The sequence below is a fragment of the Puma concolor genome, chromosome A1 (genome assembly GCF_028749965.1).
Source record: "Puma concolor isolate L17-30 chromosome A1, mPumCon1.1.hap2, whole genome shotgun sequence".
NCBI classification, from domain to species: Eukaryota; Metazoa; Chordata; class Mammalia; order Carnivora; family Felidae; genus Puma; species Puma concolor.
In genome coordinates this window covers 67,740,699-67,766,407 of record NC_141667.1, presented here as the reverse complement: position 1 = coordinate 67,766,407, position 25,709 = coordinate 67,740,699, and the positions used below count along the sequence as shown (strand labels likewise).

The following is a 25,709-nucleotide window of genomic DNA, read 5'->3' as shown; positions in this document are numbered from 1 at the left end:
ACGGTTAATTTCGTGCGGCAACTGGGCTGGGCTACAGTACCCAGTTGCTTGGCCAAACACCCATCTAAATGTAACTGTGAAGGTATTTTTAGATGTGATTAACATTTAAATCAGACTTTGAGTAAAGCAGACTACCGTCCATGATGTAGGTGAGTCTTGTCGAATCAGTTGAAGGTCTTCAGAGAAAAGACCCAATATCCCCCCGCCCCAAAAAGAAGAAATTCTGCCTCCAGACAGCCTTCAGATTCAAGACTGCCACATCAAGTCTTCCTTGGGTCTCCAGCCAGTCTGCCTGTCCTACAGATTTACTACTTGCCAGCCCCCATAATCATATGAGCCCATACCTTAAAATTAGTCATTCTATTCATATATTGACATACCCCCACCCTATCCCTATTGGTCCTGTTTCTCTGGAGAACCTAATTCAGAGGTGCTACCTTTACCTGTGACCCAGGCATCTTCTACACTTTGTAGATTTACCGGTAGCCTGACTCAACCTCTCTGTGCCTATCTCCCCAGCTATAAAAGGTAAAGTGTTTAGAACAGTGCCTAGCACATGGTAAGCACTCGACAAATGTAGCTATCATTCGTTTAAATAATACTGGAGTACCACTATGGGGTACTCTTCTAGGCCCTAGAAAAATCTGTGCTCTCATAGAACTCATTTTCTAATAGGGGAGACAAACAAGTAAAATAAGCAGATCAGACAGTGAGCAGTACCATGGAGAAAAAGGAAGCAGTTATGGGTAGCACAAAGATAAGATGGACTTATTCTTTGCAACAGGGTTATAGGGAGGGCCTGCATGATAAAATTACATAAAGCAGACCTCATGGAGGTGAGAAAGGCAACTGTGTGGATTTCTGGAGAAAGAGTGATCCAAGCAGAGGACACACTGAATGCAAAGGCCCTGAGGCAGTGGGTTTGGCCGTCAAGAATTAGACTGTGGCTGAGTCAGAGACAGCTAAGGGAGAGGGAGGAAGAGAACTGGTCAGAGAGGAGAGTTATGTAGGGGAGGTGGCAGGGTGCCAGGTCATGTCAGGTTTTATCAGGTTTTTTCTCCAGAATTAGAATGGAAGCCATTGGTGGGTTTGTAACAGGGGTGATGTGATCTGTCTTACATCTTAATAGGTTCCCTTTGGCCACTGTGCTGAGGGGAGATGCAGGGAAGCAAGGGGAGAGGTAGGGAGACCCATTCTGGGCTATTGCAACAACCTCGGGAAGAGATGGTGGACGCTGGGAAGGCAGAAAAGAGGATAAAATTGTTATTATCAATCACCACTACTTTGTTTTCTCAAGCTGTATTTTATTTTAATTTATTTATTATGAGAGTGACAGGGACAGCATGAGTGGGGGAGGGGCAGAGAGAAAGAGAATCCCAAGCAGGCTCCACACTGTCAGCACGGAGACCGATGTTGGGCTCGAACTCACAAACCATGAGATCATGACCTGAGCTGAAATCCAAAGTCAGATGCTCGACTGATTGAGCTGAAATCCAAAGTCAGATGCTCGACTGATTGAGCCATCTAGGCACCCTCAACCTGCATTTTATTAATTAATTAATTAATTATTTATTTATTTATTTATTTATTTTTTAACGTTTATTTATTTTTGAGACAGGGAGAGACAGCATGAATGGGGGAGGGTCAGAGAGAGAGGGAGACACAGAATTTGAAACAGGCTCCAGGCTCTGAGCTGTCAGCACAGAGCCTGATGCGAGGCTTGAACTCACGGACTGCAAGATCATGACCTGAGCCGAAGTCGGATGCTTAACGGACTGAGCCACCCAGGCGCCCCTCAACCTGCATTTTAAAAAGGATGAGAAGGGAGAGGCAGGAACAGCCTCTGGCTGGAACACTTGAGGGACAATTTCCCTGAGAAATGAAGCAGCTCAAGAGAAGGGAACAAGCTAACAGTACCGCCAGCAGAGGGCGCTGGGGAGGCCGGTGGGACTTCTGAAGGAGAGGGACCTTTCTAAACAGCCTTCCTCCTTCTAAGGGAGGAAACAGCCTCCCTCAGCATCTCAGCCTTCTCCAGTAAAGAACTGCCTCCCTGAGCCAGAAGGGGTGGGGGCAGGCATGCCTGGAACAAAACCATTCAAGTAGGGCTCAGGGCTCACCTCAACATGGACACGGAGGGACAGACATCCAAATGTCCCACAGACAAATAAGCAAACTGAAGTGGTGGCATTGTTCTCAAAGCATTCCACAGGGCTGAGTGTGTTTGCAGGTGCGGCATGTTTGGACAGCGTGGCGCTGGGAAACATCAACACTTCTCCTCCAGTGACTCGGGAGGAGGCTTCAGGTATGAGATCCTTTCCCGTGAAGATGGGGCTCTGGACCAGAGGTTCGCATTACAACCCTCGTCCTTCCTTACATTAACACTTATTTTGAAAAATTTCAAACACACAGAAAAACACAGAGATTCGCCAACACCCATGTGCCTACCACCCAGATGACTTTGTCATATTGTCTTTGGCCTACTTTTTTAGCACTAGAACCCTTAGACTTGAGGTAACGTTTGTTATCTTTCACTTAAAAAAGAATTTTCAAAATTCAAAGAGAACTAGAAGCTAGAGTTCTGTAATTAGCCTGCAGGCACTGAAATGATACTACTTTGGCAGATTTTCCATTTAGCAGGACTGGCGTACCCCAGTGGTTGTCAAAGAGTAGTTGCTGGTCTAGCTGGAGCAGCCTCGCCTAGGAAGTTGTTAGGAATGCACATTCCCAGCTCCACTCCCAAGACCTCTAGAATGGTGAAGGAGCAGAACCCAGCAATCTGTATTTTCATGTACCCTCTCATCATCCTGAGGCACAGCTAGATTTGAGAACAACTGGTCTACTCCATAGGGTAAGTAGGCATTTGCACAGTAGCCTATGAGGTAACGGGACCCTTCCGAAATTCTCTAGGGAGAGGCCACTACACTCTTGGGCTGATCTGGCCGGTGCCAGGGATTATGGGATCTTTGGTATCAGACAGACCTGAGTAACTGTGCCTCCTCTGACACTGCCTAGCTTTATGGCCCAGATGAAATGACCCATCCTTCCTGGGCTACAGTAATGTGGGGATACGAATAGCTCCCACATCACCAGGTTGTTGGAAAGGAGACAGTGGGTCCTGAAGCAGGCAGGGCCAGCTAGTGTAGCACTCCTTCTGGAAGAGGAGAGACAGCTGTGCCAACATCTGGCACCTCCCTACACAGACTTAGGGGCTCCCTCTAGCTACCTAGCAAGTCAGGCAGAATACTTCAGCTGAGGAAGAAGCAATGCAGCAAGTGCTTGACCAAACTTGAGAAACCACCTAAAACGGTCTAGGAAACACCAATGTGCATGGGCAGGGCTGACAGGCTTAGGGGTCTCCTTGAACCCTTGAACACCCCTTAGGGGTGTCTGGGGCCTGATACTAGGCCAGGTAGGGAGGGCCTTTATTTCACCGTCTCTACCATGGGTATAATTTTCAGAAAAGAAGAAAAAAGACCCCTCCACAGATCTACCCTTCTGGGAAGCTCAGCACTCTAAAATACTCTTACCGGGATAAAGTTTGATTTCCAGATAAGCACCTCGTCCCCACAGCCCCTCTGGCCTCCCTCTCTCCCTTCTGGGAAGCCAGGGGGGAGCGGACCAGGGTTAATTACAATTCTGCTTTGTGCCCTAATGTTCCAGTACAGAATATGATCATGACAAGTGTAAAAGGCAGGGAAGCCGCTGGCCTCTCCTCTGCCTCCTGCAAAGGCACTGCTGGTCTCCCGGGGGCCCGCCGCTGGCTGCTGGGCCTAAGTTAGGTCATCCATTAGCTCTCCCAGCTTGAAATGCTGGATGGTCTTGGCTGTCAAGGGGGAATGAATCACTGTTCACATAGGCCGGTTACTCCCCGTCTCCAGGATGGGAGGCCTGTTCTCTGAGAGGGATTGTGGGAAGGGCTGCAGGTGGGGAGCCCCAGCCCACCCCAGAATGGCTGAGCAGCACATCTTTGCATTCTGCTCTGGTTTTCCAATAAGCTGGGGCAGGTCACATGGGTTTCTCCTTTCCGGGATGTTCTGCTGGAGCCCCCTCCTGCTGGCTTCACTCCACGGCTATGACTTGCCAGCAATCTACAGCCAGTGGGATGCACGCTGGCGGCCTGGGACACCCCACCATTCTGCCTGCCCTGCACAATGGGACACAGACTCAGGTTTGGTCAAGTAGTCATGGATTTCAAATACCTCTCTTCGGTCCCCCTCCTTCATGTCCCAGCCTTGTCCTCAAGACAACCTCCTATCCTATTTAGAAGAAAAATCCATTTTTTCTTCAGCCTCATCTTGTCTTGGCTAAATGCTAGAATGGCATTTCACTTCTTTGCCACAAAAACCAGAGAGGAATTTTTCCTCTAAGTTTTTATCAATCAATGCCTAACCTGGCACCCTAAATTAAGATCTCATTTCCACCAAGGGACAACTCATTTTCAGAAGGAAAAAGCCATCAGGCTGGCCTTCTGTTTTGCTTAGCATTTTAGATTTATTTGGAGGAGGTGGTCAAGGCCAGGTGACATTTGGCCACGTCAGCCACTCCTAAGTGGCCCCATTCTTCCAAGTTGAAGGTAGGCTTTGTCACCTGCCTGCATCTTTTAGTGTCGTGTTGTGGTACTCCCCTCCCTCTCTGTCAATTCTTTGTCACAAAGGACTAAAGACACCTAAATACAATCCTAACTCAGGGTGCCTGGTGGGTCAGTGGACTGAACATCTGACCCTTGATTTCAGCTCGGTCATGATCTCAGGGTTGTGGGATTGAGCCCCCATGTCTGGATTAGAAGGTGAAAGCAGGGCATTGTGAGCTCCACTGCCCTTATTCCAATTTGGGGGTGAGTGGTCAGTCTGGTGGGACCCTGACTCCCAGGAGGTGCCCAGCAGCTCACCCGCAAGGTTACAGTCACAGATCTCCCATGGCTCACCATAATCTCCACCTGACAGTGGGACAAAAAGGACTTAGCTCTAGTCTCTGTGAGGGCAGATTTGCTGAGGCTTCCTCTGTCTTGGCCACATGTCCTTTCGTAGATTTAGATCAATGATTGTGCGTCCATGGAATGAAGTGATATCGTGATGCTTGACAGAAAGGGTGGGCTTGATTAAGGATTCCCTGTTCCCACTTCAACTAGTCCACTCGCCCCTCTGTCGTGAGAAGCTGATAAAGGTATCCAGGAAATCAACATTACTTAGCTACTCAGTCCACGGAGACAATTACAACTCCTGACAAAGCTATGATATGGCCGTATTTTTCAAAAGTAAAAGAGCAGTGTCTCTGGGCTCCTGCCAACAGTCAACTGAGAGGCTGGCTACCATTTTTATTCTCCTTGCTGGTAACCACTCTTCTTCTGCTCCTTTCCCAAACCATGACCCTCCTGTCATCAGGAGCTATTTGCCCACTGCCAGCAAGGCATCTGGGAGCCTGACACTCAGCATTCCTTTCCTGAGACCTTGAGGAAGAGCTGACACTGAGTAGAATGCTCTGTGCCAGTTGGTTATAGTGGGAGGAAAGAGGACGACTAGCTTTCTTTCTCCCATAAACTCAACAGGGGGGAATGTCTGAGCTGGAACAGCAAGATGTACACACAGAATTAATCACTGTAATTATAAAAAGGGTTGGTGGTTTGGGACTTTTTCTCGGAGCTCGCATTTAGCATAAAGCCGTCTGGTTGTGTCACGACCACAGAATGTGGTGCGCCACACAAATGGCCTGTGTGTGGTTCTTTGTACCCACCCTGGCTGTTCTGAGTTGGGGGGGGAGGGGGCAGAGTGTGGAAGTGAATTTTTAAGAAAGACAATAGAGTGAAATCTAAAGTCCTCTGTATTTTGATAGACCTATTTGAGACTGAAATTAGTTCAAGGGCCATTCTTTCATGAGGTCATCCTTAAAAATAAAGGCCATGTCCTGAATTGATCTCAACCTGAGTTACTATATCACCAAAAATTAAATTTATCTAAGAAAACTGTCTTAGAATCAAAGCTCATCTATACATTAAAGTATTTCTAACAAATGTTCATAACCAGGATCTCCACTAAATAGATGGTTAGAGTTCTTACTTTCGACGGACTCCAAATGTATCCCTGATTTGGATGAAAACAAAGTTATTCTGGGGATGGGGAGGTGTGAGCAAAAGATCCATAACACATCCCTTATAAGCTACTGAAATAGCATATATTCCTTGTCAACTTACTTCTATGCTCACTAATTCAACAATGTTGCTGACAACACGAGGTCTACATTTCTACCCTAAATGACAGAAATTATAGATCATACACATCTGGAAAACTCATTAATAAGAGCATCTGCTTGCTGTATTAAAACAGAAGAATGTGGTTTTAAGAAAAAAAATAAATTATGATCTGTGTTTCATGGAATAAGACAGTCGGTGCTGGAGTCACAAGGAAATAATTCCCTTGAGTTTGTGAGCACCTGGACAGCTACGTTGTTGGAAATGTCCCCTCTCCTAAGGCACCAGGTCTGGGACAGGTAGATAGATGCACTTAGACAGGGGCACCTGGGTGGCTCAGTCAGTTAAGCGTTCGACTTTGGCTCAGGTCATGATCTCACGGTTTGTGTGTTCAAGCCCTGTGTCAGGCTCTGTGCTGACAGTTGGAACCTGGAGCCTGCTTCAGATTCTGTGTCTCCCTCTCCACCTCTCCCCTGCTCATGTTCGCTCTGTCTCCCTCTCTCTCAAAAATAAATAAGCATTGGGGCGCCTGGGTGGCGCAGTCGGTTAAGCGTCCGACTTCAGCCAGGTCACGATCTCGCGGTCCGTGAGTTCGAGCCCCGCGTCGGGCTCTGGGCTGATGGCTCAGAGCCTGGAGCCTGTTTCTGATTCTGTGTCTCCCTCTCTCTCTGCCCCTCCCCCGTTCATGCTCTGTCTCTCTCTGTCCCAAAAATAAATAAACGTTGAAAAAAAAATTAAAAAAAAAAAAAAATAAGCATTAAAAAAAAATTAAAAAAAAAAAAAGATGCACTTAGACAGATGGCTGGGTCCTGCCAGTGGGAAGGGAGATGGGGACATTAGATTGCTTTCAGGCACCAAGAAAACATCAGTCTTTCTCCTTTGGTGCTTGAGATTCGATCCACCCTTATGTGGTTCTTGTCACTTAATTTGCAAGTAGACACTGTTTTTTAATGTCATGATATTCAACCTGGTATAGTGGAAAGAATAATGCGCTTGATGCCAAAGTCCTGGGTCCCAGTCCTGATTTCCCTCTATCAGCCCTGAGACCTTATCTAGGAAAGTCACTTAGAGATCTCTGAGCCAAGGCTTTCTCACCTGTGTGAGTGGGTAAGTTACCCGTCCTGTCTTTTATGATTTGGCTACCACATGAGAATCTCTAACAAAGTACTTTCTAGATGGAGAACTGATATATAAAGGGAAGGCATTCATGTGCTTCTGTGGTAAGAAATGAGAAGATCACTAGAAAAGGCTTCATTCTGATCCTCTACCCGCCTCCGAAAGAATTCAATGGCATCAGCAAATTATGCTCAGCAAGGTCTTCACTACTTTCCTCCCCTTGTTTTTCATGTACCCAGTTCAGTTCTTGATTCACAGACACTGAACTTGAACTCAGGTTCATGATTGGGTGTCTGCTAAGTACCTGCTGTGAATATGGTATCACTCTGGGAAGCAAAGAGATGGGAAAAGAGAAGGCTATTGCCCAAGAAGAGCTTATAAAGGGCAGAAGCCCAAGGGGAGGTGGGGAGAGAATGGAGCCTAGAAACAGGATGCAGTGTGAGTCGTGGGTGCTTAGGAACTACTTGCAGCAAATGGGCCTTAAGCTACCCCCAAATACTCTTGGAAATCAAGAACTATGAAGAAATGGAAACGGAACAAAATGGGAGAGAGGGAACCAGACAGAAAGGTAGGTTCAGGTTCCATCTTCAGGTGACACTTTCTCAAGCAACTCTCCCCTTCTCTCTGGGCTGTGGTTCCCACGCTGGCCACAGAGAATGCCCTTTCCAGCCCTTCTGTGTTGAGTCACTGACCCCCAGATGGGGCAGGCTGCAAGCAGGGGGACAATTCCGCCCTCACCCAAACCTCACCATCTCTGAGAGCTGGGTCACCGCACGTCAAGCATAGTGAGCAGACCACATGTGGACACACGGCCGTTTTGTGGCAGAAGGGCTGCAAATTACCTGGTGTGGCTGTTGGAGGAGAGGCTCTCCCAGGGCTGAGCGCTACAGCCAGCCACGGCAAAGGCGCCCCCGCAGCTGCCGTCCAGCTTCATGAGCAGGGCCTTGGCAGCATTCTCAGCTGTCTTCCGGCAGTCGTGAGCGCGCTGGAGCATCTGAGTGATGTTGTCATCCCCTGACTGGTCTCCTATGTCGCAAAGAAGCCAAAGGATTAGTCAACCAGGTCTACATGAGCCAAGTCTGGGAGTGAGCTTGGATCATCAGTTCTCAGTTCCTCAGGGCAGAGGTGGCCTGCTGGAGAGAAACTAGCAGTGGATGGCCAATGAAGAGATCCACATGCTGGGCCGGGCTCCATCATTTAGAAACTGTACTTAGCATGGCATGTCTCTGCTCTGGGCTCTACTGTCCTCACTGATGAAGAGTTGGTCAGTGTGATCTCTGAGGTCTGTCTCGAGCTCTAACATGCTATGATTTTCTAATTATCCAGGCTCCTGACTTCTCCCACTCAGTTTCAATCTACCACTAGGCCATTCTTTCCTGTGTCAGCACTTCCTTGTGAATGAGGCCCAACTGTCTCCTCCACACATCCAGAACTTTGCTCAGAGCTTCGTGTAGGCTAGAGAAACAAACCTAATAGTTAAAATGAGAACTTCAGCTTGGCAGTGTATTTTCTGTACCAGTGTTATCCCTTTTTCTCTCAGCTTGGGCACTGTCAGTGGCGAGCCCAAATGCCTCCATGAGCCAGGGAGCTGCGCTGGAGCAAGTCCTCAAGAGTGGTGGGCACCAACACAGAGCTAGACAGCAAATTCCCTGCCTAAAATGGACACATTCTTGTTGTGTTTTAGAAACCATACTGGCCACACAGGTTACCAGTTTGCTACCTCTGCAGCCTAGATCCCTAGTCTTCCAAATATTTTCCAATGAAATTATATACCAAAGCCTAAGATACAAAAATGGTAAAAATGGTAAACAAAAGAAAACAAAACAGTTGAAGTGGGCGAGGGTGGAGGTCATACATTCAGTTTCCCCCACTCCAAGCCCACTGCTGAGGCCCAAAGACACTCTTTCAGCTTCCCAGGGTATAGTTTGAAAACCATTGGTCTAAATCATCTAGAATGAATGTAACGAATGCCTGTGTAGTCAACACAAACCAGAAAAGGGGCACCTGGGTGGCTCAGTCGGTTAGGCATCCAACTCTTGATTTCGGCTCAGGTCGTGATCTCACAGTTCGTGGGATCGAGCCCCATGTTGGAATCTGTGCTGAGCCTGGAGCCAGCCTGCTTGAGATTCTCTCTCTCCCTCTCCCCCTCCCCTTCATGCATATGCACATGGTCTCTCTGTCTCTCTCTCTCTCTAAAATAAATAAACTTAAAAAAAAAGAAACAGAAACAGAAAAGAACCAGTGACTGGTACTGTGGGTAAATGTCAGTACGTGCTCTGCTGTGCAACTATAGGGCCCGCTAGAGCAAAATGCAGGTCAACGGCTGCCGTCAGCAGAATGTAAGGGAGGTTTAATAGGGAACTGCTCATGATAAGCCAACTCACAGCTTTATGGAGAGTGGGGAAGAAGTGTGGGTGTATACGTCCTGCAGGGCTAAGCTTACCAGGCCAGCTTCCCTCTGGCCATTTCTCGGACAACATTCATAACTTACTTCCTTCCACAAATGAGATATTTTCCATACAACTCACCAACTGACTATTCTTTGAATTCTGTTCTAAAGTAGGCATAATATTACTGACTGGCTCATTTTATAAATATATCATGAGCTACCCAGGATTATGTTAATACAAAGCATTTCATTATTGATTTTAAGTATTTTAAATGCAGATTTGTATAAGCCCTTCCAGCTCTTACCCAGTAACTGCGCCAAGTAGATACAAGCCTAATAAAAGGTACCTTTCCAGGACAGGATGGTTTAAGACAACCTCTGATGATACAAACTGGAACTAAGAGGATTGATTTTTTTCCCGTTAATTGATCATTTTCCTTAATACATATATTTAAAAAAAAAATTTGACAGCAGGCCAAGATCATTTTAGGATCAGTTTAATATGAGGTATAAAGTTTTATGGTCTAGTGAAAAGATCCTGAAAAATGAGGTTTCTAATGGAAATGCTGGCAGAGTTTCTACTTCTGGGCTGGGATGTTAATACTACAAAAAAATATATAAAAATAAAAATAAAAAGCAGAAAGAGGAAAGGAGGGTGGCCACCCATACAAATGCTCCCTTGCCTGGTAACTTGGATATAGAGCAGGAAATTAATGCCCAGGATACTTCCTTTCCTTCAGATTTGCTGCAGATTCCTGGACAGGTCAAAACTGAAGGGGAAAAAACTTGTGAATATTCAGTGCGAATGGTAGACTCCAGGAAATTAATGCCCAGGATACTTCCTTTCCTTCAGATTTGCTGCAGATTCCTGGACAGGTCAAAACTAAAGGGGAAAAAACTTGTGAATATTCAGTGCGAATGGTAGACTCCAGGCGAGGGGGAGAAGCTGGTGAGAATGTCAGGGTCGGGGTGGGGATGCACTTGGGAGGTGCCATGAAGTCGACCTTCTTTGCCAGGTGTATCCTGGAAGGAAGGCCCTCCTGGAGGCTCCCAGCCCTTGCCCAGAAGCGGGTCCTTGACCAATGGCCTGGTTCCCATGGCCGAGGACTCCCGGCTCACCCACACCACCCAGTTTGGCTCTGCCATTATACAGTGTTCTGGTTACGTGCTGTTGCTTCTCCCAAGAGGCTGCTGCTTTAAAGTGCAGGCTGAGGTAACGTCCAAGCCTCAGTGCTGAAATACGGCAATGTTCTCCCTTGATCTCTCTTTCCTTTCAAGCACTATTTCTACTGTGTCCTTCTCACATTAATCCAAGGCCCAGAGCCATGATCACGGGCCAAGTTTTAGCAAATGTTGCTAACCAGAATGCCATATTTGTGCCTTTTTCAATTATATATCTCTTCCAGTCACTCAAAAGTGACGGGTACTCGTGGGGGGTACTGCAGATCTAGAGGGACAGACTGGGCCAATAAGACACATGACATGACCCCAGGGCGGGGGAGGTGAGTGGGTCAGCAGACACCTCCGCTCCCCCACAGGGCTGGACTCCCTCTGGGATAGCCTCTGAAGCAGACGGCAGGGTGTGAAACCATTTCCTCTCTGTTCACAAGGCACCTGGAGACGAGGTAGGGGGGACCCATGCCTCAAAACTACCCAAAAAAACAAACCTGAGGGAAAAGCACAGCCAACAGAGCAGTGAGTCACAGCAAAGGCCACGAGGGCAGCAAAGGGACCCTTAACAATCAGCATCACAGAGAGGCTGCGGGAAAGTTGGTCCCTTTCATCACAAACTGTGGGCTTCCTGCTCCATCTGGTCCTCCTGTTGGCCCGGGAGAGTATGTTTCCTAAGAGGGCCTGTTTGTTTTAACTTGTCTGTAATTCTGTTTCCACTCCAGTTCTTGCTGCATTCAACATAAACAATTTACTCACTCAGTCATGAGGAAAAAACGAAAAACACACTTGACAAGCGAATTTCATGTTGTTGGGAGGTGTTCCAATGCCAACAGCAAAATGAGGGCACCGCAGAGCAGAAGAGGCGGGGGACAAGAAGGAAGAGGGAGGGAGACACACTTACCAGAAGAGGACCCCACGCCGGCTGCCCGGAACTGCCCCAGGATAAGGCTCTGCTCACTCTCAGCCAGTGCCAGGAGGAGTTCATAGGCTTCTATGCACTGCTCACTGAAACAGAAGCACACAGTGTCCTCAACTCTGGCAGAGGACAGCGAGCCTCTTCAGTGCAGCACTCTCCCCCTGGGCGAAGTGGCTCCGGACCTGCATCTCAGCACTGCTGTCCACGTAAGCAAGAAAATATCCACAAATATTCCTGCACAAAGCCAAGGGCGTGCTTTGCTATGTTGCCTCCTCCTTCCCTTTTTACTTCACTTACACTTTTACTTTAAACTAGCATCTAGAAAAATACAAGAGTAGCAATAAAAGTGAGAGAGTTAAGTTCATTGCCTCTTTGATGATCAGCAAAAAAGGAAATGTAATATGCCTGTGGTAGCCAGCCTCAAAGATGGCCCCCGCTGATGGCATACGCTGGTATCCACACCCTTGTGTTATCCCCTTCTGCACTGTACCAGAGTTGGTCTATGTGACTAAGAGGCTATGGGATGTCACTTCCAAGATCACGTTATTAAAAAGCATGGTGACTTCCATCTGTTCTCTCACTTCACTTTCTCTCTTGGCTCACCCTCTCTAGAGAAGGCCAGGTGCCATGCCTTGAAGACTCTCGAGCAGCCCCATGGAGAGACCCATGTGGTGAGGAACTAAGGCTTCCAGCCAACAGTGAGTGAAGGACGGAGGACTCCACCCAACAGCTGTGTGAATGAGCCTTCTTAGAAGCAGATCCGCCAGCTCCAGTTAAGGTTTCAGATGACAAGGCCCTGGCTAGCAGCTTGAGCAGAACCTCCTAAGAGCCCCTGAGCTGGAACACTACCTAGCTACACCACTCCCAGCTTCCTGACCCTAGAAACTGCCACAAGAAACAGTGACAAAGGAAGGGAGGGAGGAAGGAAGCCCCAGAAAGAAGACTATTTGACCTAAACCTTCAGGAGCCACTAGCCACATGTGGCTAATTAAAAAGAATTTAAGTAAAATGAAAAATTCAGTTCTTCTGTTGCAATCGCCATATATCGTATGTTGAAGAGCCACATGTAGCTAGCAGTTACCATACTGGACAGCACAGAGAACAGGTCTATCATCACAGAAAGTTCTATCAGATGCTTGTAAAACTATCCCTTGAATCACACAAAATCTCTGACAAGTTTGGATTTCTAAGAGGAAGATATGTCTCTCTTCTTTTGCTGATCATCAGCGAACACACCAGGTATAGGTTCTAAGAGTGACCCTTTCCACACTGCCACCCGTGACCCACGTGGACCTGCACAGGAGGTGGAGCGTGTGCTCCTGAGTAGTCCTGACAAGTAGTCCTGAGTAATGCCTGAGTAGTCCTGGATAAGATGCCTGCAGTGCAGAAATCTCCCTGCTAAGCAAATAACTGATTAGCTTCTCTAAGCTAAGCAGGGGAAATGTTGCTTTATTCAACATTTAGTCATCAGACCATCTGTTTTTCGATTTTCTCTACTCTCATCTTCCTTCCCTAAGAGATCAGGAGCCATCACTAGCTCCGGGTGCCGGTAGCTCCTCCTTTCAAGGGCAGTCCATCTTTCAGGTTAGAGACATGGTGACACTGCTTTATCCACACAGATCTAAGGCAGACTGTTGTCACAGAACAGCCTCTTTCAAAAGTTATCGTAGGTGGATTGTCTGTTTGCTTTGGTGTGTCTGTAAACTAGCATGATTGTGTTTTAGCTGTGGTCTCCTATGATTTGGTTTGATTTTGTTTTTTGAAGAAACAAAGCTTCTTGAAACATGCTGATCTTTTCAGAGGATGCTAACAGTAGGGTAGTCACTACTCTGGGATCTTGGCAAATATGCCTAAGTGGTGCCACTAATAAAATAACCTCTGAAAACACTAATGCATAGCTTTGTAGTTAGTAAACAAATAGTAATTTAAAAATAAATAAATTCTGGGGCACCTGGGAGCTCAGTTGGTTAAGTGTCCAACTCTTGGTTTCGGCTCAGGTCATGAGCTCACAGTTTGTGAGTTTGAGTCCCACATTGGGCTTTGCACTGACAGTGTGGAGCCTGCTTGGGATATTTCCTCCCTCCCTCCCTCCCTCCTTTCTCTCTCTCTCTCTCTCTCTCTCTCCCCCCACCCAAAATAATCTTAAAAAAACAATCTTCTTAAAAATAGTTAATTCCAAAGCTGATGAGACTGAAAAAAAGTGGTACATTCATATACCCCTTGCTCGTTGATGAATGAATTGTATTCACTTAAAATGACTTGTTTGTCTGGGAGCATGCCTGAAGAACTATGGAAATATTCATATACTTTGACCTATAATTCCTGCTTCGGGGATTTTATCCCAAGGAAAATATTCAAAAGAAGGAAGATATTATCTGTATTAAATTATTTCCCATAAAATTATTTTCAATATCCAAAGCCTACAAAAATCTAAACGTATTTTAGAGAAATGAGTAAATAAAATATGTAAGCTTGATGTAGGGATACAGTCATTCAAAATGCATGCAGACTATTGACCAGCATTACAGAACTACCATAGATGGAAGAAACAGAATATCCTAGGTTTTAACAATGTAAAATACACACAAACATGAATAAAGACTGGAAAGAGCAACAAATGAATATATAAATGCAAAAATAAATATTTTCAGTGATATTGCTTGGACGGAATAATATTTAAGTTGAACATGCTGACAGAATGGTTTTCTAACACCATACTCATTTCTCTTATTTTCTTAATTGCCACAAGAGTGCTAATGGATTTTCCATACATATCACATTAGTATTTGCTGGCCTAACCCCCTGTATATGTTCTAAAAGCCTGTTTTCTACTTTTATGCGGGTTACTGTAAATGCATTTCTCAGCTGAAATGCCCCCCACCACCCTTATGCAGCCTCACTTCCCCACCTGTACTGCAGGGCCAGCCTCAGCGCCGTGGCGTTGGATTCATACTTCCCCACCAGCATACTCATGCGCTCAGCGTTGCTCTTGCATTCTTCCAGGGTTATGGTCAGGAGGTCATTTTGGGATTTGAGGTGTTCAATGCGGCTACAAAGGAAGAAAAATCTCTTTCACGATTTCACGCTGGGATTATAATTCATTTGCCAGTATTTGAGTCATCTCCTGTAGACCCAGGCCAGACACGTGCATTAGGATGTGAGCTTGTCAGAGGTTTTAGCAAATGGAACTGACATGAAGTATTTAAAGAAAGCAACTCTGAGCACAAGAATCACTTAATTCTGTGTGAATCAGAAATACATGGAAGTCCCCTGAGTATTTCCTACTCAGCCATCAACACACCATGTGCCATGTATGGTGTGAGGCTCTGAGCATACACCAAGGAAAGAAGCCAACCGTGTGACCTCAGGCGCTTCAATAAACCACCCTCCACAGGGACAAACAAAATATCAGTGCCATAGTAATAGCTACTATTTATTAAACCCCTGCTCAGTGACACTCTAATGGCCCTCTGACTTAAGTACTATTATCCCCATTCTCAGAGGAGGAAGTAGAGTCACAGAGGGGTTAAGGACATTGCCCTGGGATTTGAGTCAAGAAGTTTGACCTCAGATCCTGTACTGTTCACCACTCAGGGCAGAAGCAAAAGATGAATCAGGGAGTGAGTACGAAACTCTCCCTAAGGGTCTCTGAATGGGCAGTGGACCAGGAACCGTGGATTATGTCCAAAGCTCCTTCCACTTTGGACACTCCTGCAACTGTTAACTACCTGTAGGGCAAGCAGCAGGAACTTTACGCTTTATAGGAACCAGAACTATAAATTCAGAACAAATGAGTTAATGGCAACGTCAGAAAAACATAAGCATTCAGCTTCTCTGTTTTCTGTCCTAGGACAGAGGCTCTGGATGCAATGATTCATTTCCCATCGACACACCCATTTATAGTACTCTGACCACCAAGTCTTCAAGACACAGGGTTTCACACCTACAAAATGCAAGTGACTCAATGCTTTGGTTTCTCTTCAGATCGCATAAATCTTTCGCCTTTTACAAAATGCAAGTGACTCTTGAAAAAGTAACAGGCTTGGAAGCCATTTGCTTTGTGGATCAATCTTAGGACCACGTATCTTAAGAGAAGAATGTGAACACACTCACCAACATTGGAGATGGCTGGTGAGTGTATAATTACGACCACTGTGAGACTTTGGCAACTCCAAGGTCAAGTCAGTGTAAGGTGCTACAAGAACATACTTTTCTGTTCTTGTTGAGATTAAGACTTCTTGAGACAGTCCCCACTTTCCTTTACACTCCACCTTGCTCCAATGTACATTTGGACCCCACCAATTAGACGAAACTCTTTTAGCCAGCTCACAGACCTACATGCGACCAATCACATCTCAGGGCCCTTCTCAGGCAACCCCACTTAATAGGCTACTCCTTCCTTCTGGAAATGTTGTCTCTCACTTAGGTCATGACAGGTCTCTACTGGTTTTCTTCCTGCCTTAAAGGACGTTTCTTCCGTCTTCTTTGCTGGCTCCTTATTCTCTATGAAATCTGTGAGGGTTGGCATTCCCTCAGGACTCAGTCCAAGGTGCCCTTCTGCATCAGTTCCCATCCCTACCCCAGGGTAATTTTATCCAGTTCATGACTTTAACAGGCATTTATGTTTCTATGGCTCCCAAATTTCTCTAGCCCGGACCTCTCTTCTGAGTGCCAGTCTCACATCTCCAGCTGTTTCCTGATACTTCCATTTGGGTGCCACACCAGCACCTCAAATTTAATATTACCAAATGAGACTTATTTCCCCCAAACCTTGCCCTCCCTCATCTTCTCCATTCAGTAAATGCCACCACCATCTTCTCAACGATACAGGTGAGACACATGAGAATCTTCTTTGAGACCATCCCTTCCTCTTACATCCAGATCTACTACAACTACAGTTCCCATTGATTGCTTCGCATCATCTCCACTTTGGCCACACTGGGCCACTGCAATCATTGCTCTGCTTCCACTCTTGCCCCCACCCCCTTTCATTCTTCACACCTGAGTCATCTTTCAAAATCTAAATCAGGTCTGTTCTTCTATTACTTAAAACTCTTTAATGACTTCCATTGATACTTAGAATAAAGAGCAGACTTGGTCCATGGCCTCAAAATCCACATCCCACCAAGCCCTGCCGACTCTGCCACCTTATTACATGTGACTCCTTCTTTCATCCACCCCATTTCAGTGCCATTGGCCTTCGAACAGCTCCTACTTCATGTCAACCTTCTTTTTGGCCATAAGATTGTTAAGTTGGTTTGTAAGACTCTTAGTTTGTCATATGGCTGCTTCCCTTTTCCCTTAAACTCTCAACTTACAGCCCCATCTTCAGAGATGCCTTCCCTGGCTACCTATCTAAAATCAACCCCCTCCCCTCTTACTCTATCACAGTGCCCTATTTACTGGGAGTTTTCTTATGATCTCATTTGTTTGCTTCTTATATAGCTTCCCTAACAGAATACAAACTCCATGAGAGTGGACACCTTATCTCTTTTACTTTCCCCTGCATGACAAATAGCTTAGCATGGAGGAGGTGCTTAAAACAGATTTGTTAAGTAAGGACATACTTCTGAGGAAGTATGGCCTCCCAACCCACACACTATCACAAAGCTACAGCTCTCATATTTGGACGTGTAAGAGGGCCTCCAACTGTGACATAGGTAGTTTAACATGAGGATATACTGATAGATCATTTCTAAGATTATTCCCGTATTCTCGCTATAGCTACGGTCATAGACAGGACACTGGAGGGGAAGTCCAAGGGCAGGGGGAGAATTCCAGCTAGGCTATTTAACAGGTCTGGACTCAAGGCAAGTCACTCAACACCGAAGCCTTTGTTTTCTTATTTGCAAAATGAGACTATTCTTCCCTCCCAAGTTGAAGATTAAGTGGTTGTTTGTGAGAACCCTTTGTAAACTGTTAAACACTGTAATAACGTGAGCTACAAGCACCAAATATTTCCCCTTCCTTTGGTGTCTCCTAGGTAAACAGAACTGAGGAGAAAGGAACCTCCCCCAAGTTCAACCACAAAGCAGGCTTGTTAAATCCCAGAATCTGTGGAGAGGAGATCCTCACTCAACAGAGGGTCCCTGAAGGCATCTGACTTCATTAAACTGCAAAGGGCATATCTGATTCAGTTCTTAAGCACTCCCTGGCAGTGGTACTGAGATGGCGGCTTCTTTACTGCTACAAGGTAATCATCGGGATTGTCACTCTTTAAGTATTTTGGATTTAATAAGGAAACCATTTAATTTCCAGATTTGAAATAACCTAGATTGCCATATTTCCTTAGTCCTCAAGCACTGTATTAAACAGCTTCAAATCAGGGAATGCTAATATGATAATTCAATTTATTTAGGTTTGCCAGACACAAGGGGAATGGCATTAAGCAACGGTGGATGGGGACTGGCATCCACATTTCTTCCTGGTCAGTTCATAAGCCTTTCAAATTCTAACTACCGTCTCCCACTGAAGACTGGTAGGTCAAGGCAGCCATGCCATACTTGGATATGATTTAGCAGTGCACTCTGTCCCTGCGGGACTCATTCTGAGCCAGGGTGGTTTACCACGGTTTGGCCCTGGTCCTTCTCCTTTGCTTTTTCAGCAACTCTCATTGCTAGGATGACCTACCAGCCAATCTTTGCCGAGAGGCTTGAGTGCAAACTTTAACTACCTCTGTTGTGAGATTTGAGAAGAATCCATAAAACCGGCAAAAATTTCTAAATAGGACAGTTTGACCTACTTAGAAAATTATTCTCAGTAGGCCTAAGTAGGATAGAATGTAAGGACTGAGGGTTGTGTACCCTGCAAAAAGCATAAATAAAATTAGGCAGCCTTCCAAGAGAAGCAGGGAGGGTTAAACCAGCATGCTTGGTCAATCCGAGAATGCCTCCATCAGACCGCCTTTGCTACTTCCTGGTTGCTCCAGGCGCCCCTAGGATGCTGACTCAACATTCCAGAGTTTCTCTCTGTGGTTCCTGGCAGCATCGGCCTACATGCTAAGTAGCCATCTTGTAATTCTGACCCACTCGTCATTCTATACAACTGCTCCCAGGACTTGCTACATAATTTGCAAGGGCCGGTGCTCAATAAAAAGGTGGGGCCCTGGTTCATCAATTATTAAGACTTTAAAATGGTAACACCAGAGCAGTAAAGCCAAGAGTGGGGTCTTCCCAAACATGAGGTTTGCACATTTGAAAACACAGGTCACACAACACCCTTGAAGCCAGCCCCAGCTGCTGTAAGCACTCCTGCAATGCACAAGAAGGTGGAACTCCCCACCCATGAGCCTGAGAGCATCTCTCTGTGTCACAACTCATAAGCCAACTTGAATTGAGTTTTGAAAGGGAAAGGAGGGCCGTTCCACATCCCCCGCCCCTGCCCCAAAGCAACCACTCCAATATATAGGATTTCTCCTTACCTATTCAACCGCTCTGTTTCCACCTCAAACTCTCTAATTTTGCTTTCTGAGATGGCAGATCCATGTGAGTAGAGTGTTTGGAAGATCTCCTGGATGTTGGAGCAGTCCTGAAGAGAGTGGGCCAGGTGTTCCGCCACACTGCTGGATACCTGTATAGGTGAGCACAAATCCTCCTCTAGCCACGTTGCTTGGGGGACCAGTCCTCAGGCATGCTTTGCATGCAAGAGAATTTAAAGCTGATATCCCTTGACAACCAGGCACCAGGAGATGGTTACCCCGATCTTTCTCGGTTTGTATGATACGATTCTGTGATAATAAGCTAACTACTGTGAAAACAGTACATAAACAGAATCAAAATACAGCTGTATCCTCCAGGCATATACTGCTGGGTGGCAGGCCTGGGGCAGCATGCTGCTTTACAGTTCCTAAATTTGGGGATATTGAACAGAGTGTGGACTCCTTTCCCCTTCCTGAGCTCCCTGTCCCTCCAGGTCCTCGTCTCTGGTTGCTGCAGCCCAACAGAGCAGCTGGTTCCTTTATTTTCACAGTTTGGCTTCTGCACCAAATCTGGATGCATGCAATTGTTCTCAGTGCAAAATTCTAAGTTTAGGGCCTTAAAAAAAATACTATTCAGGCTTTCCCCCACCGCTGGGGATCAGACAGTTGGCTCTCTCAGCCTCACCCCCAATCTTAAAAAAAAATCCTTAGGGAACTCCAACTACTCCCTTTTCACCATCCATCAGCTGTTATGGGCCCAAGGGGTTTGTAGGCTCTCTAGATGAAAACCCTGATAACTAAGCAGGAAGGTTCCAGTCTTTCCTGGCATCAGGCTACACTTCAAAGGCAGCACTCATCTTCACTGGACAGCACGTTCCCTTTTAAGAGCCATGTGCAAAAGGTAAAATTCTCTTAGAGCTTCCTGACCTACTCGGTCTCTGGGGTAGCAGGGTGATATACAGCAGGTACTTCAAGACTTTCATCTACATCACCAGTAATGAGACCTAAATCATTTCTTTCTGAAAGGTTTCAAGTAGAGAAAAAGAAAAATTCCCTTAAAGCCGAATGAGTAATTCCCTGATGAAGAAACCACTCTACATTTTAATCTGATCCTCTGGAAGGAAATGGGGTAGGATTTATTATTATAATTAACTGGTTTATGGGAGGTGAACTTGGGAAATTCTGTCATCTACGAGCTGTGGCCTGTGCAGCTCTACTGGGCACTTTCTTGCCTTGCTTCTTGTGAACACTCACCCCTATACTACTGATTTCTGATCCCAGGACTGGTCGATCAGATGATGAAGACTCGGACCTGGTCTTCGATAGCTTCACCCTCTCAGCAATCTTGAAAAACAAAAAATTATCGAAAAATGACATATCACTCTCTAGATACACTGTTGAGACTGTGTTTTACAGGGCTCTTGTTTAGCCATGGCAACTAAACTGATCAATGAATTTCTTAAAAATTACTCATCCAATTTTTCTACCATCTGCTTAACCCAGGGTTTTCCAACCTTAGCACTAGTGACATTTGGGGTTGGATATTCTTTGCTGTAGAATTCTGTGCGCCATAGGACGGTTAGCAGCATCACTGGCCTCTAGCCACAAGATGCCATTAGTACTCTAGTTGTGACCACCAGAAAGGTCTCCAGACATTGCCAAATACCCACTGAAGGGACAAAATCACTGCTGGTTGAGAAACACTGGTTTGACCCAACTTATTCAACCTGATGATTGAGAACTAACCTTCTTGTGGAGACTGGTAGATTACCATGGAAGAGAATATGTGTCATCTGACCAGTCCCTCTGGGGCAGACTCAACATATAAGCAGGCATGAGGCTGCCTCTCTAACTGACATGGCGTGCCCAGCAGAGCCTATCTGTCTGCAGGCAGGGCTGTTGGTCCTATGAGAAGGGAGATCATTGATTTATTACTCAGGGTCCCCTCCTGGGCTGAATCCCAGTCCTCAAGAGCAACTATCCATCCACCCCTTCTACTGTAGAACCTGACAAAACATCTTGCTTTCCACAACAAGTTGACAGCCATGATCTGCTCCTGCTAGCTGATTAATGAGAATTGGCATCCAGGTCACAGCTGAGAGAGACTTAAAACTACTAGCGGGTTATCTCTCCCTGCAGCCCCAGCATAGGAGGCCTGTGTGAGATGCTAGGGAAGAGCCCCTCGCAGCCTTGTGCACTAATCACATGCCTGCACAGTGGCCATGCTTGGGAGGGGCTGGTGCTTCCAGATAAAAGAGGTGGTGCTCCCACCCGCTCCTGGAGCTCACCTTGGCGATCGGAATGTCATTGCTGCTGCTGCTCGTGCTCAACTCCCCGGTGCTGGGGTTAACTGGGCGGTTGGCGGAAGTGAGGCGGCCAGGGCTGGCGGGCCCTGTGGCCTGAACGCTCTGTAGTCGCGTTTGAAGCTCTCGAACCTGAAATAATAATGCCTTTAGACACAGTCTGTAGTTTCCCTGGCCAAAGAGCAAAATAGCCAGATGGGTGGATGGCTGAGTTTTCATTTACATTAAGAGATCAGCTTCACTGAAAAGCTAACTTGGTTAAGTCCACATACAAGTTTGCCGTATTCTTAACTAGACCTGCCACTGGCTGGCCATCATCTGTTCTTCACAAGTATGATGTAAAAATGGTTTTTAAGGCTCTGGAAGGTTCCAACAGAGCTGCAAGGACCATCTTTAAGGAATGTTTATTCCTTGAACCTCATGGGCCTGAACGCCTGAATGGCACTGCAGATAGAGAACCTGGGATGAAATCGCCACTCTCATGGAACTCAAACATGAGAGAACAAATAATTTCAATGCAAGTGCACATTAATGTTATAGATATCCACCTAAGGTGCTGTAGGAAGCAAAAAAGAGGAAGAATGTGTCTCCATCTGAAGTCGACAGGGAAGGAGGGGGTGGTGCTGGAACAGAGTCTTCGAGGTGACCTGGTTGTAACAGACAAGAGTAGGGGCTGGCTCTCGTGGTGCTATGGGTGAGCTGAAGTGTAGCTGGGAGAAGAGCATGCACAGGAGCACAGGCAGCCGGGTGACACCCTAGGCCTGAAGAGCTGCATGCACTGGCACTGAGGGGAGCCTAAGGGGAAGACACAGATGCACCTGAGCTTTTCCCCAAGAGACGTCAAGGAGGGCTTATCCTGGGAATAGTGGAGTGTGTCAACAGTCTTTCTGTATAAAAGAGAAACATGGGGCCCTTTGAGTTGAATTTAGAACACACATTTACCTGCACAGAATTTAAATGTCTAAACTCCCTTCTCTAGGACTATGGCTCAGCGATTTCCAAAATGAGAAGTGTTCCAAGTAAGTGAAGGTAATTGTTTGAAATTGGTCTTCCTGATGACCTGGACCACAGCTTTATCATCGGGTACAGTGTCTACCTTGAAGGGCAAACGGACTATGGCACCCGAGGGACCTTCCAAATGGGCACCAGGTCCTGCTGGGAAGAAGCATCACTGGCACATCTGAGGCAGTGCTTTTCAAACTTGTCAGTGCACCAGAATGTCAGGGAGGCTTGTTAAAACACAGAGTACAGGGTCCCACCCCCAGGGATTCTGAGTTAGTAGATAGAATCTGCATATCTACTAGGCTCCCAGGACCTGCAGATGCCCCAGTTGGGGGCTCACACCTTGAGTCTTAAGGGACTCCCAGGGCCACACAGCACCTCAGCCACATCCCTGACACCAAAACCCTTTTCTAAAAGCGACTGGAAAGCTTTTTATATTAAATATCTTGGATGTCTCCATCCTGCTAAATTGGGAACCAAAAGTAATTGAAATTTCAATAATTCATCAACATATTAGAAGCCAAAATTGGAAAATTCCCTCGGAGCAAACTGCATTCAATAGGGTAACAGCTACAAAGTGCCTAATGCTTTGCTGAAGCTTCCAGTAACTGTGGGTTGATGGAAATGTGGGTCGTCCTCATAGTACACCAGACACAGAGCTGACCTCAAAATAGTTTAAAGACTAGAAAAACATATGCTTGTTAAAGCCAAATGGTATTGCTGGGGAAAGATGACAGGGCTCATTCTAGACTGGTCCCCAACAAATCAAGAAGAGGCATAGCGTGGAGGCCTCTTTATGCTGCATGGCAAAGGGAGAGGGCCCACTTTCCCATCAAGCTGGCTTCCTGGCACCTGGGAAAACTCCCTGGTGGAGACCATGGATTTCAATTACTTATTGCTGTTTAAGTCTGATGAGGGCCTTAATAACGAACAATGTTAACACCACTCCAAAATCTAAAGAGTATCTGGATCATTCACAAAGCAATCAATGGTCTGTTCCCAGAATGCCAATTGGCCCACCTCATCTTACTTTTAAAATATATATGTAAGGCGTACGTGGGTAGCTCAGTTGGTTAAGCCTCTGACTCTTGATTTCGGCTTAGGTCACGATCCCACGTTTGTTGGAATTGAGCCCCACATCGGGCTCTGCGCTGAGCGTGGAGCCTGCTTGGTCTCTCTCTCCTCTCTCTGCTCCTTCCTCTCTCACCCTCTCACTTTAAATAAATAAGCCATATATATATATATATATATATATATATATATATATATATATATATATATACACACACACACACACACACACACACACACACACACACACAAACATATAAATTTATTTGTAAATATATTAATTTCTTTGGGCAAATTTATAAGAACTTCATTAAAACTACCTAGGTTATTGGGGCACCTGGGTGGCTCAGTCAGTTAAGCGTCCAACTTCAGCTCAGGTCACAATATCATGGTTCGTGAGTTGGAGCCCTGAGTTGGGCTCTGCTGCCACACCTTGGATCCTCTGGTCTCCCTGCTTCTCTGCCCCTCCCCTCTGTGCATGCATGTATGTGCATGTCCTCTTTCTTTCAAAAATAAACATTAAAAAAACCTGTTATTAAAAAACCCATGTTATTAAAAAAAAGTTTCTTCTTCTAATCACTAAAGGGAAACATGTCCACTGTGGAAAATTTAGATGGCACTGAAAAATAACAGAAAATGTTCTTTTTTTACTGCGTTTCCATGGCTTGTTTGCGCACAGGCATGCATGCTTAAAACCATTTCTAAATCTAAATATCCATTTTCCTTGAAAAAGTTTTAGATCTAGAGAATGTCTTTGAAAAGCACAGAATGATAAACATGTTTATTTTTGGTCTACGCTTTATCATTTAATGATAATTGTTAGGCAGTGAAAAAAAAAAATCCAGCTGAAGGGAGTAAAGTGAGCTTGTTATGAAGACAGACAGCCAGTTGGATTAAACAGCCTTCTCTCTTTTCTTGATTTGGGGGGGGGGGGGGTAGGGCTTAATTAATTTAAATGAATAAATGCACAGAAATGAAGGCTACAATCAATTTGCTGATTCAGCACAGATGGATGAGGCTTGGGAGAAGGGAGAGACACAGCTCTGTCCTCATTCCTATTCTCACCCACTATAGGAGATTGTGTCATGTATCCCCCACCCCCCCCCAAAAAAAGACAGGCCAAGTTCTAAACCCCCAGTACCATGGCATCTGGGTGGCTCAGTCAGTTGAGCATCCCACTCTTGGTTTGGGCTCAGGTCAGGATCTTGCAGTTTTGTGAGTTCAAGCCCCACATCAGGCTCTGCGAAGGTAGCAAGGAGCCTGCTTGGGTTTCTCTCTCTCCTTCTCTCTCTGCCCCTTCCCCACTTGAGCTGTCTCTCTCAAAATAAATAAATTAAAAAAAAAAAAAGGTCAAGTAGTTGTTCAACAAGCAAATAAAAAGGAAAAGGCAATGGGGGCAGGGTGGAATGGGGTTGGGTGGGGTGGGGTGGGGTGGAAAGGACTGTGAAAGGTTCAAATAAGGAACTGACATTAAAATGCCAGAACTCTGCATTTCTCATTTATACTCTGACTCCCACAGAGAGTAAAGGGTCTTATAAAAATCATTTGATTAGAAAAGAGAATGAGGGGCACCTGGGTGGCTCAGTCAGTAAAGATCTGACTCTTGATATGGGCTCAGGACGTGATCTCGAGGTCATGAGATAGAAACCTGCATCTGGCTCTGCACTGAGTGTGGATCCAGCTTGGGATTCTCTCTCTCCCTCTCTCTCTGCCTCCCTCCTGCTCGCAAGCATGCACATTCTCGCTCTCTCAGAATAAACAAGCATTTAAAAAAATTTTTTTTTAATGTTTTTATTTATTTTTGAGACAGAGAGAGACAGAGCATGAGTAGGGGAGGGGCAGAGAGAGAGACACAGAATCTGAAGCAGGCTCCAGGCTCTGAGCTGTCAGCATAGAGCCTGATGTGGGGCTCAAACTCATGGACTGTGAGATCATGACCTGAGCCAAAGTAGGACGCTTAACTGACTGAGCCACTCAGGCGCCCCAAAAACAAACATTTTTTAAAAAAGAAAAGAGAGTGAACTAAATGAACAAGAAAAAGGAGGTAAGTCAAGAGATGTACTGACAGTTCAAGAAAAAGATAAGGTTCAAACATCACAATGGAAGCAAAAATGGTAAAATACACCCTAGACTAGCAT

General features: G+C 45.8%; 1 protein-coding gene across 4 annotated transcripts in view; it reads right to left on the bottom strand.

The window, feature by feature from the left end:
* MCC (MCC regulator of Wnt signaling pathway) overlaps nucleotides 1–25,709 on the bottom strand; it is a 433,554-nt gene that overhangs the window by 29,782 nt on the left and 378,063 nt on the right. For 3 of the 4 annotated variants that reach the window (XM_086682115.1, XM_086682242.1, XM_086682309.1), the window contains 6 exons: nucleotides 21,484–21,630; nucleotides 20,450–20,539; nucleotides 19,199–19,347; nucleotides 14,687–14,827; nucleotides 11,764–11,867; nucleotides 8,143–8,326 (listed from right to left, as the gene is read on the bottom strand). In XM_086682115.1, coding sequence (XP_086538241.1) covers nucleotides 8,143–8,326; nucleotides 11,764–11,867; nucleotides 14,687–14,827; nucleotides 19,199–19,347; nucleotides 20,450–20,539; nucleotides 21,484–21,630 — 815 coding nt within the window. The remainder of the gene's footprint in view (nucleotides 1–8,142; nucleotides 8,327–11,763; nucleotides 11,868–14,686; nucleotides 14,828–19,198; nucleotides 19,348–20,449; nucleotides 20,540–21,483; nucleotides 21,631–25,709) is intronic. The other variant, XM_086682183.1, reaches the window with a different exon arrangement.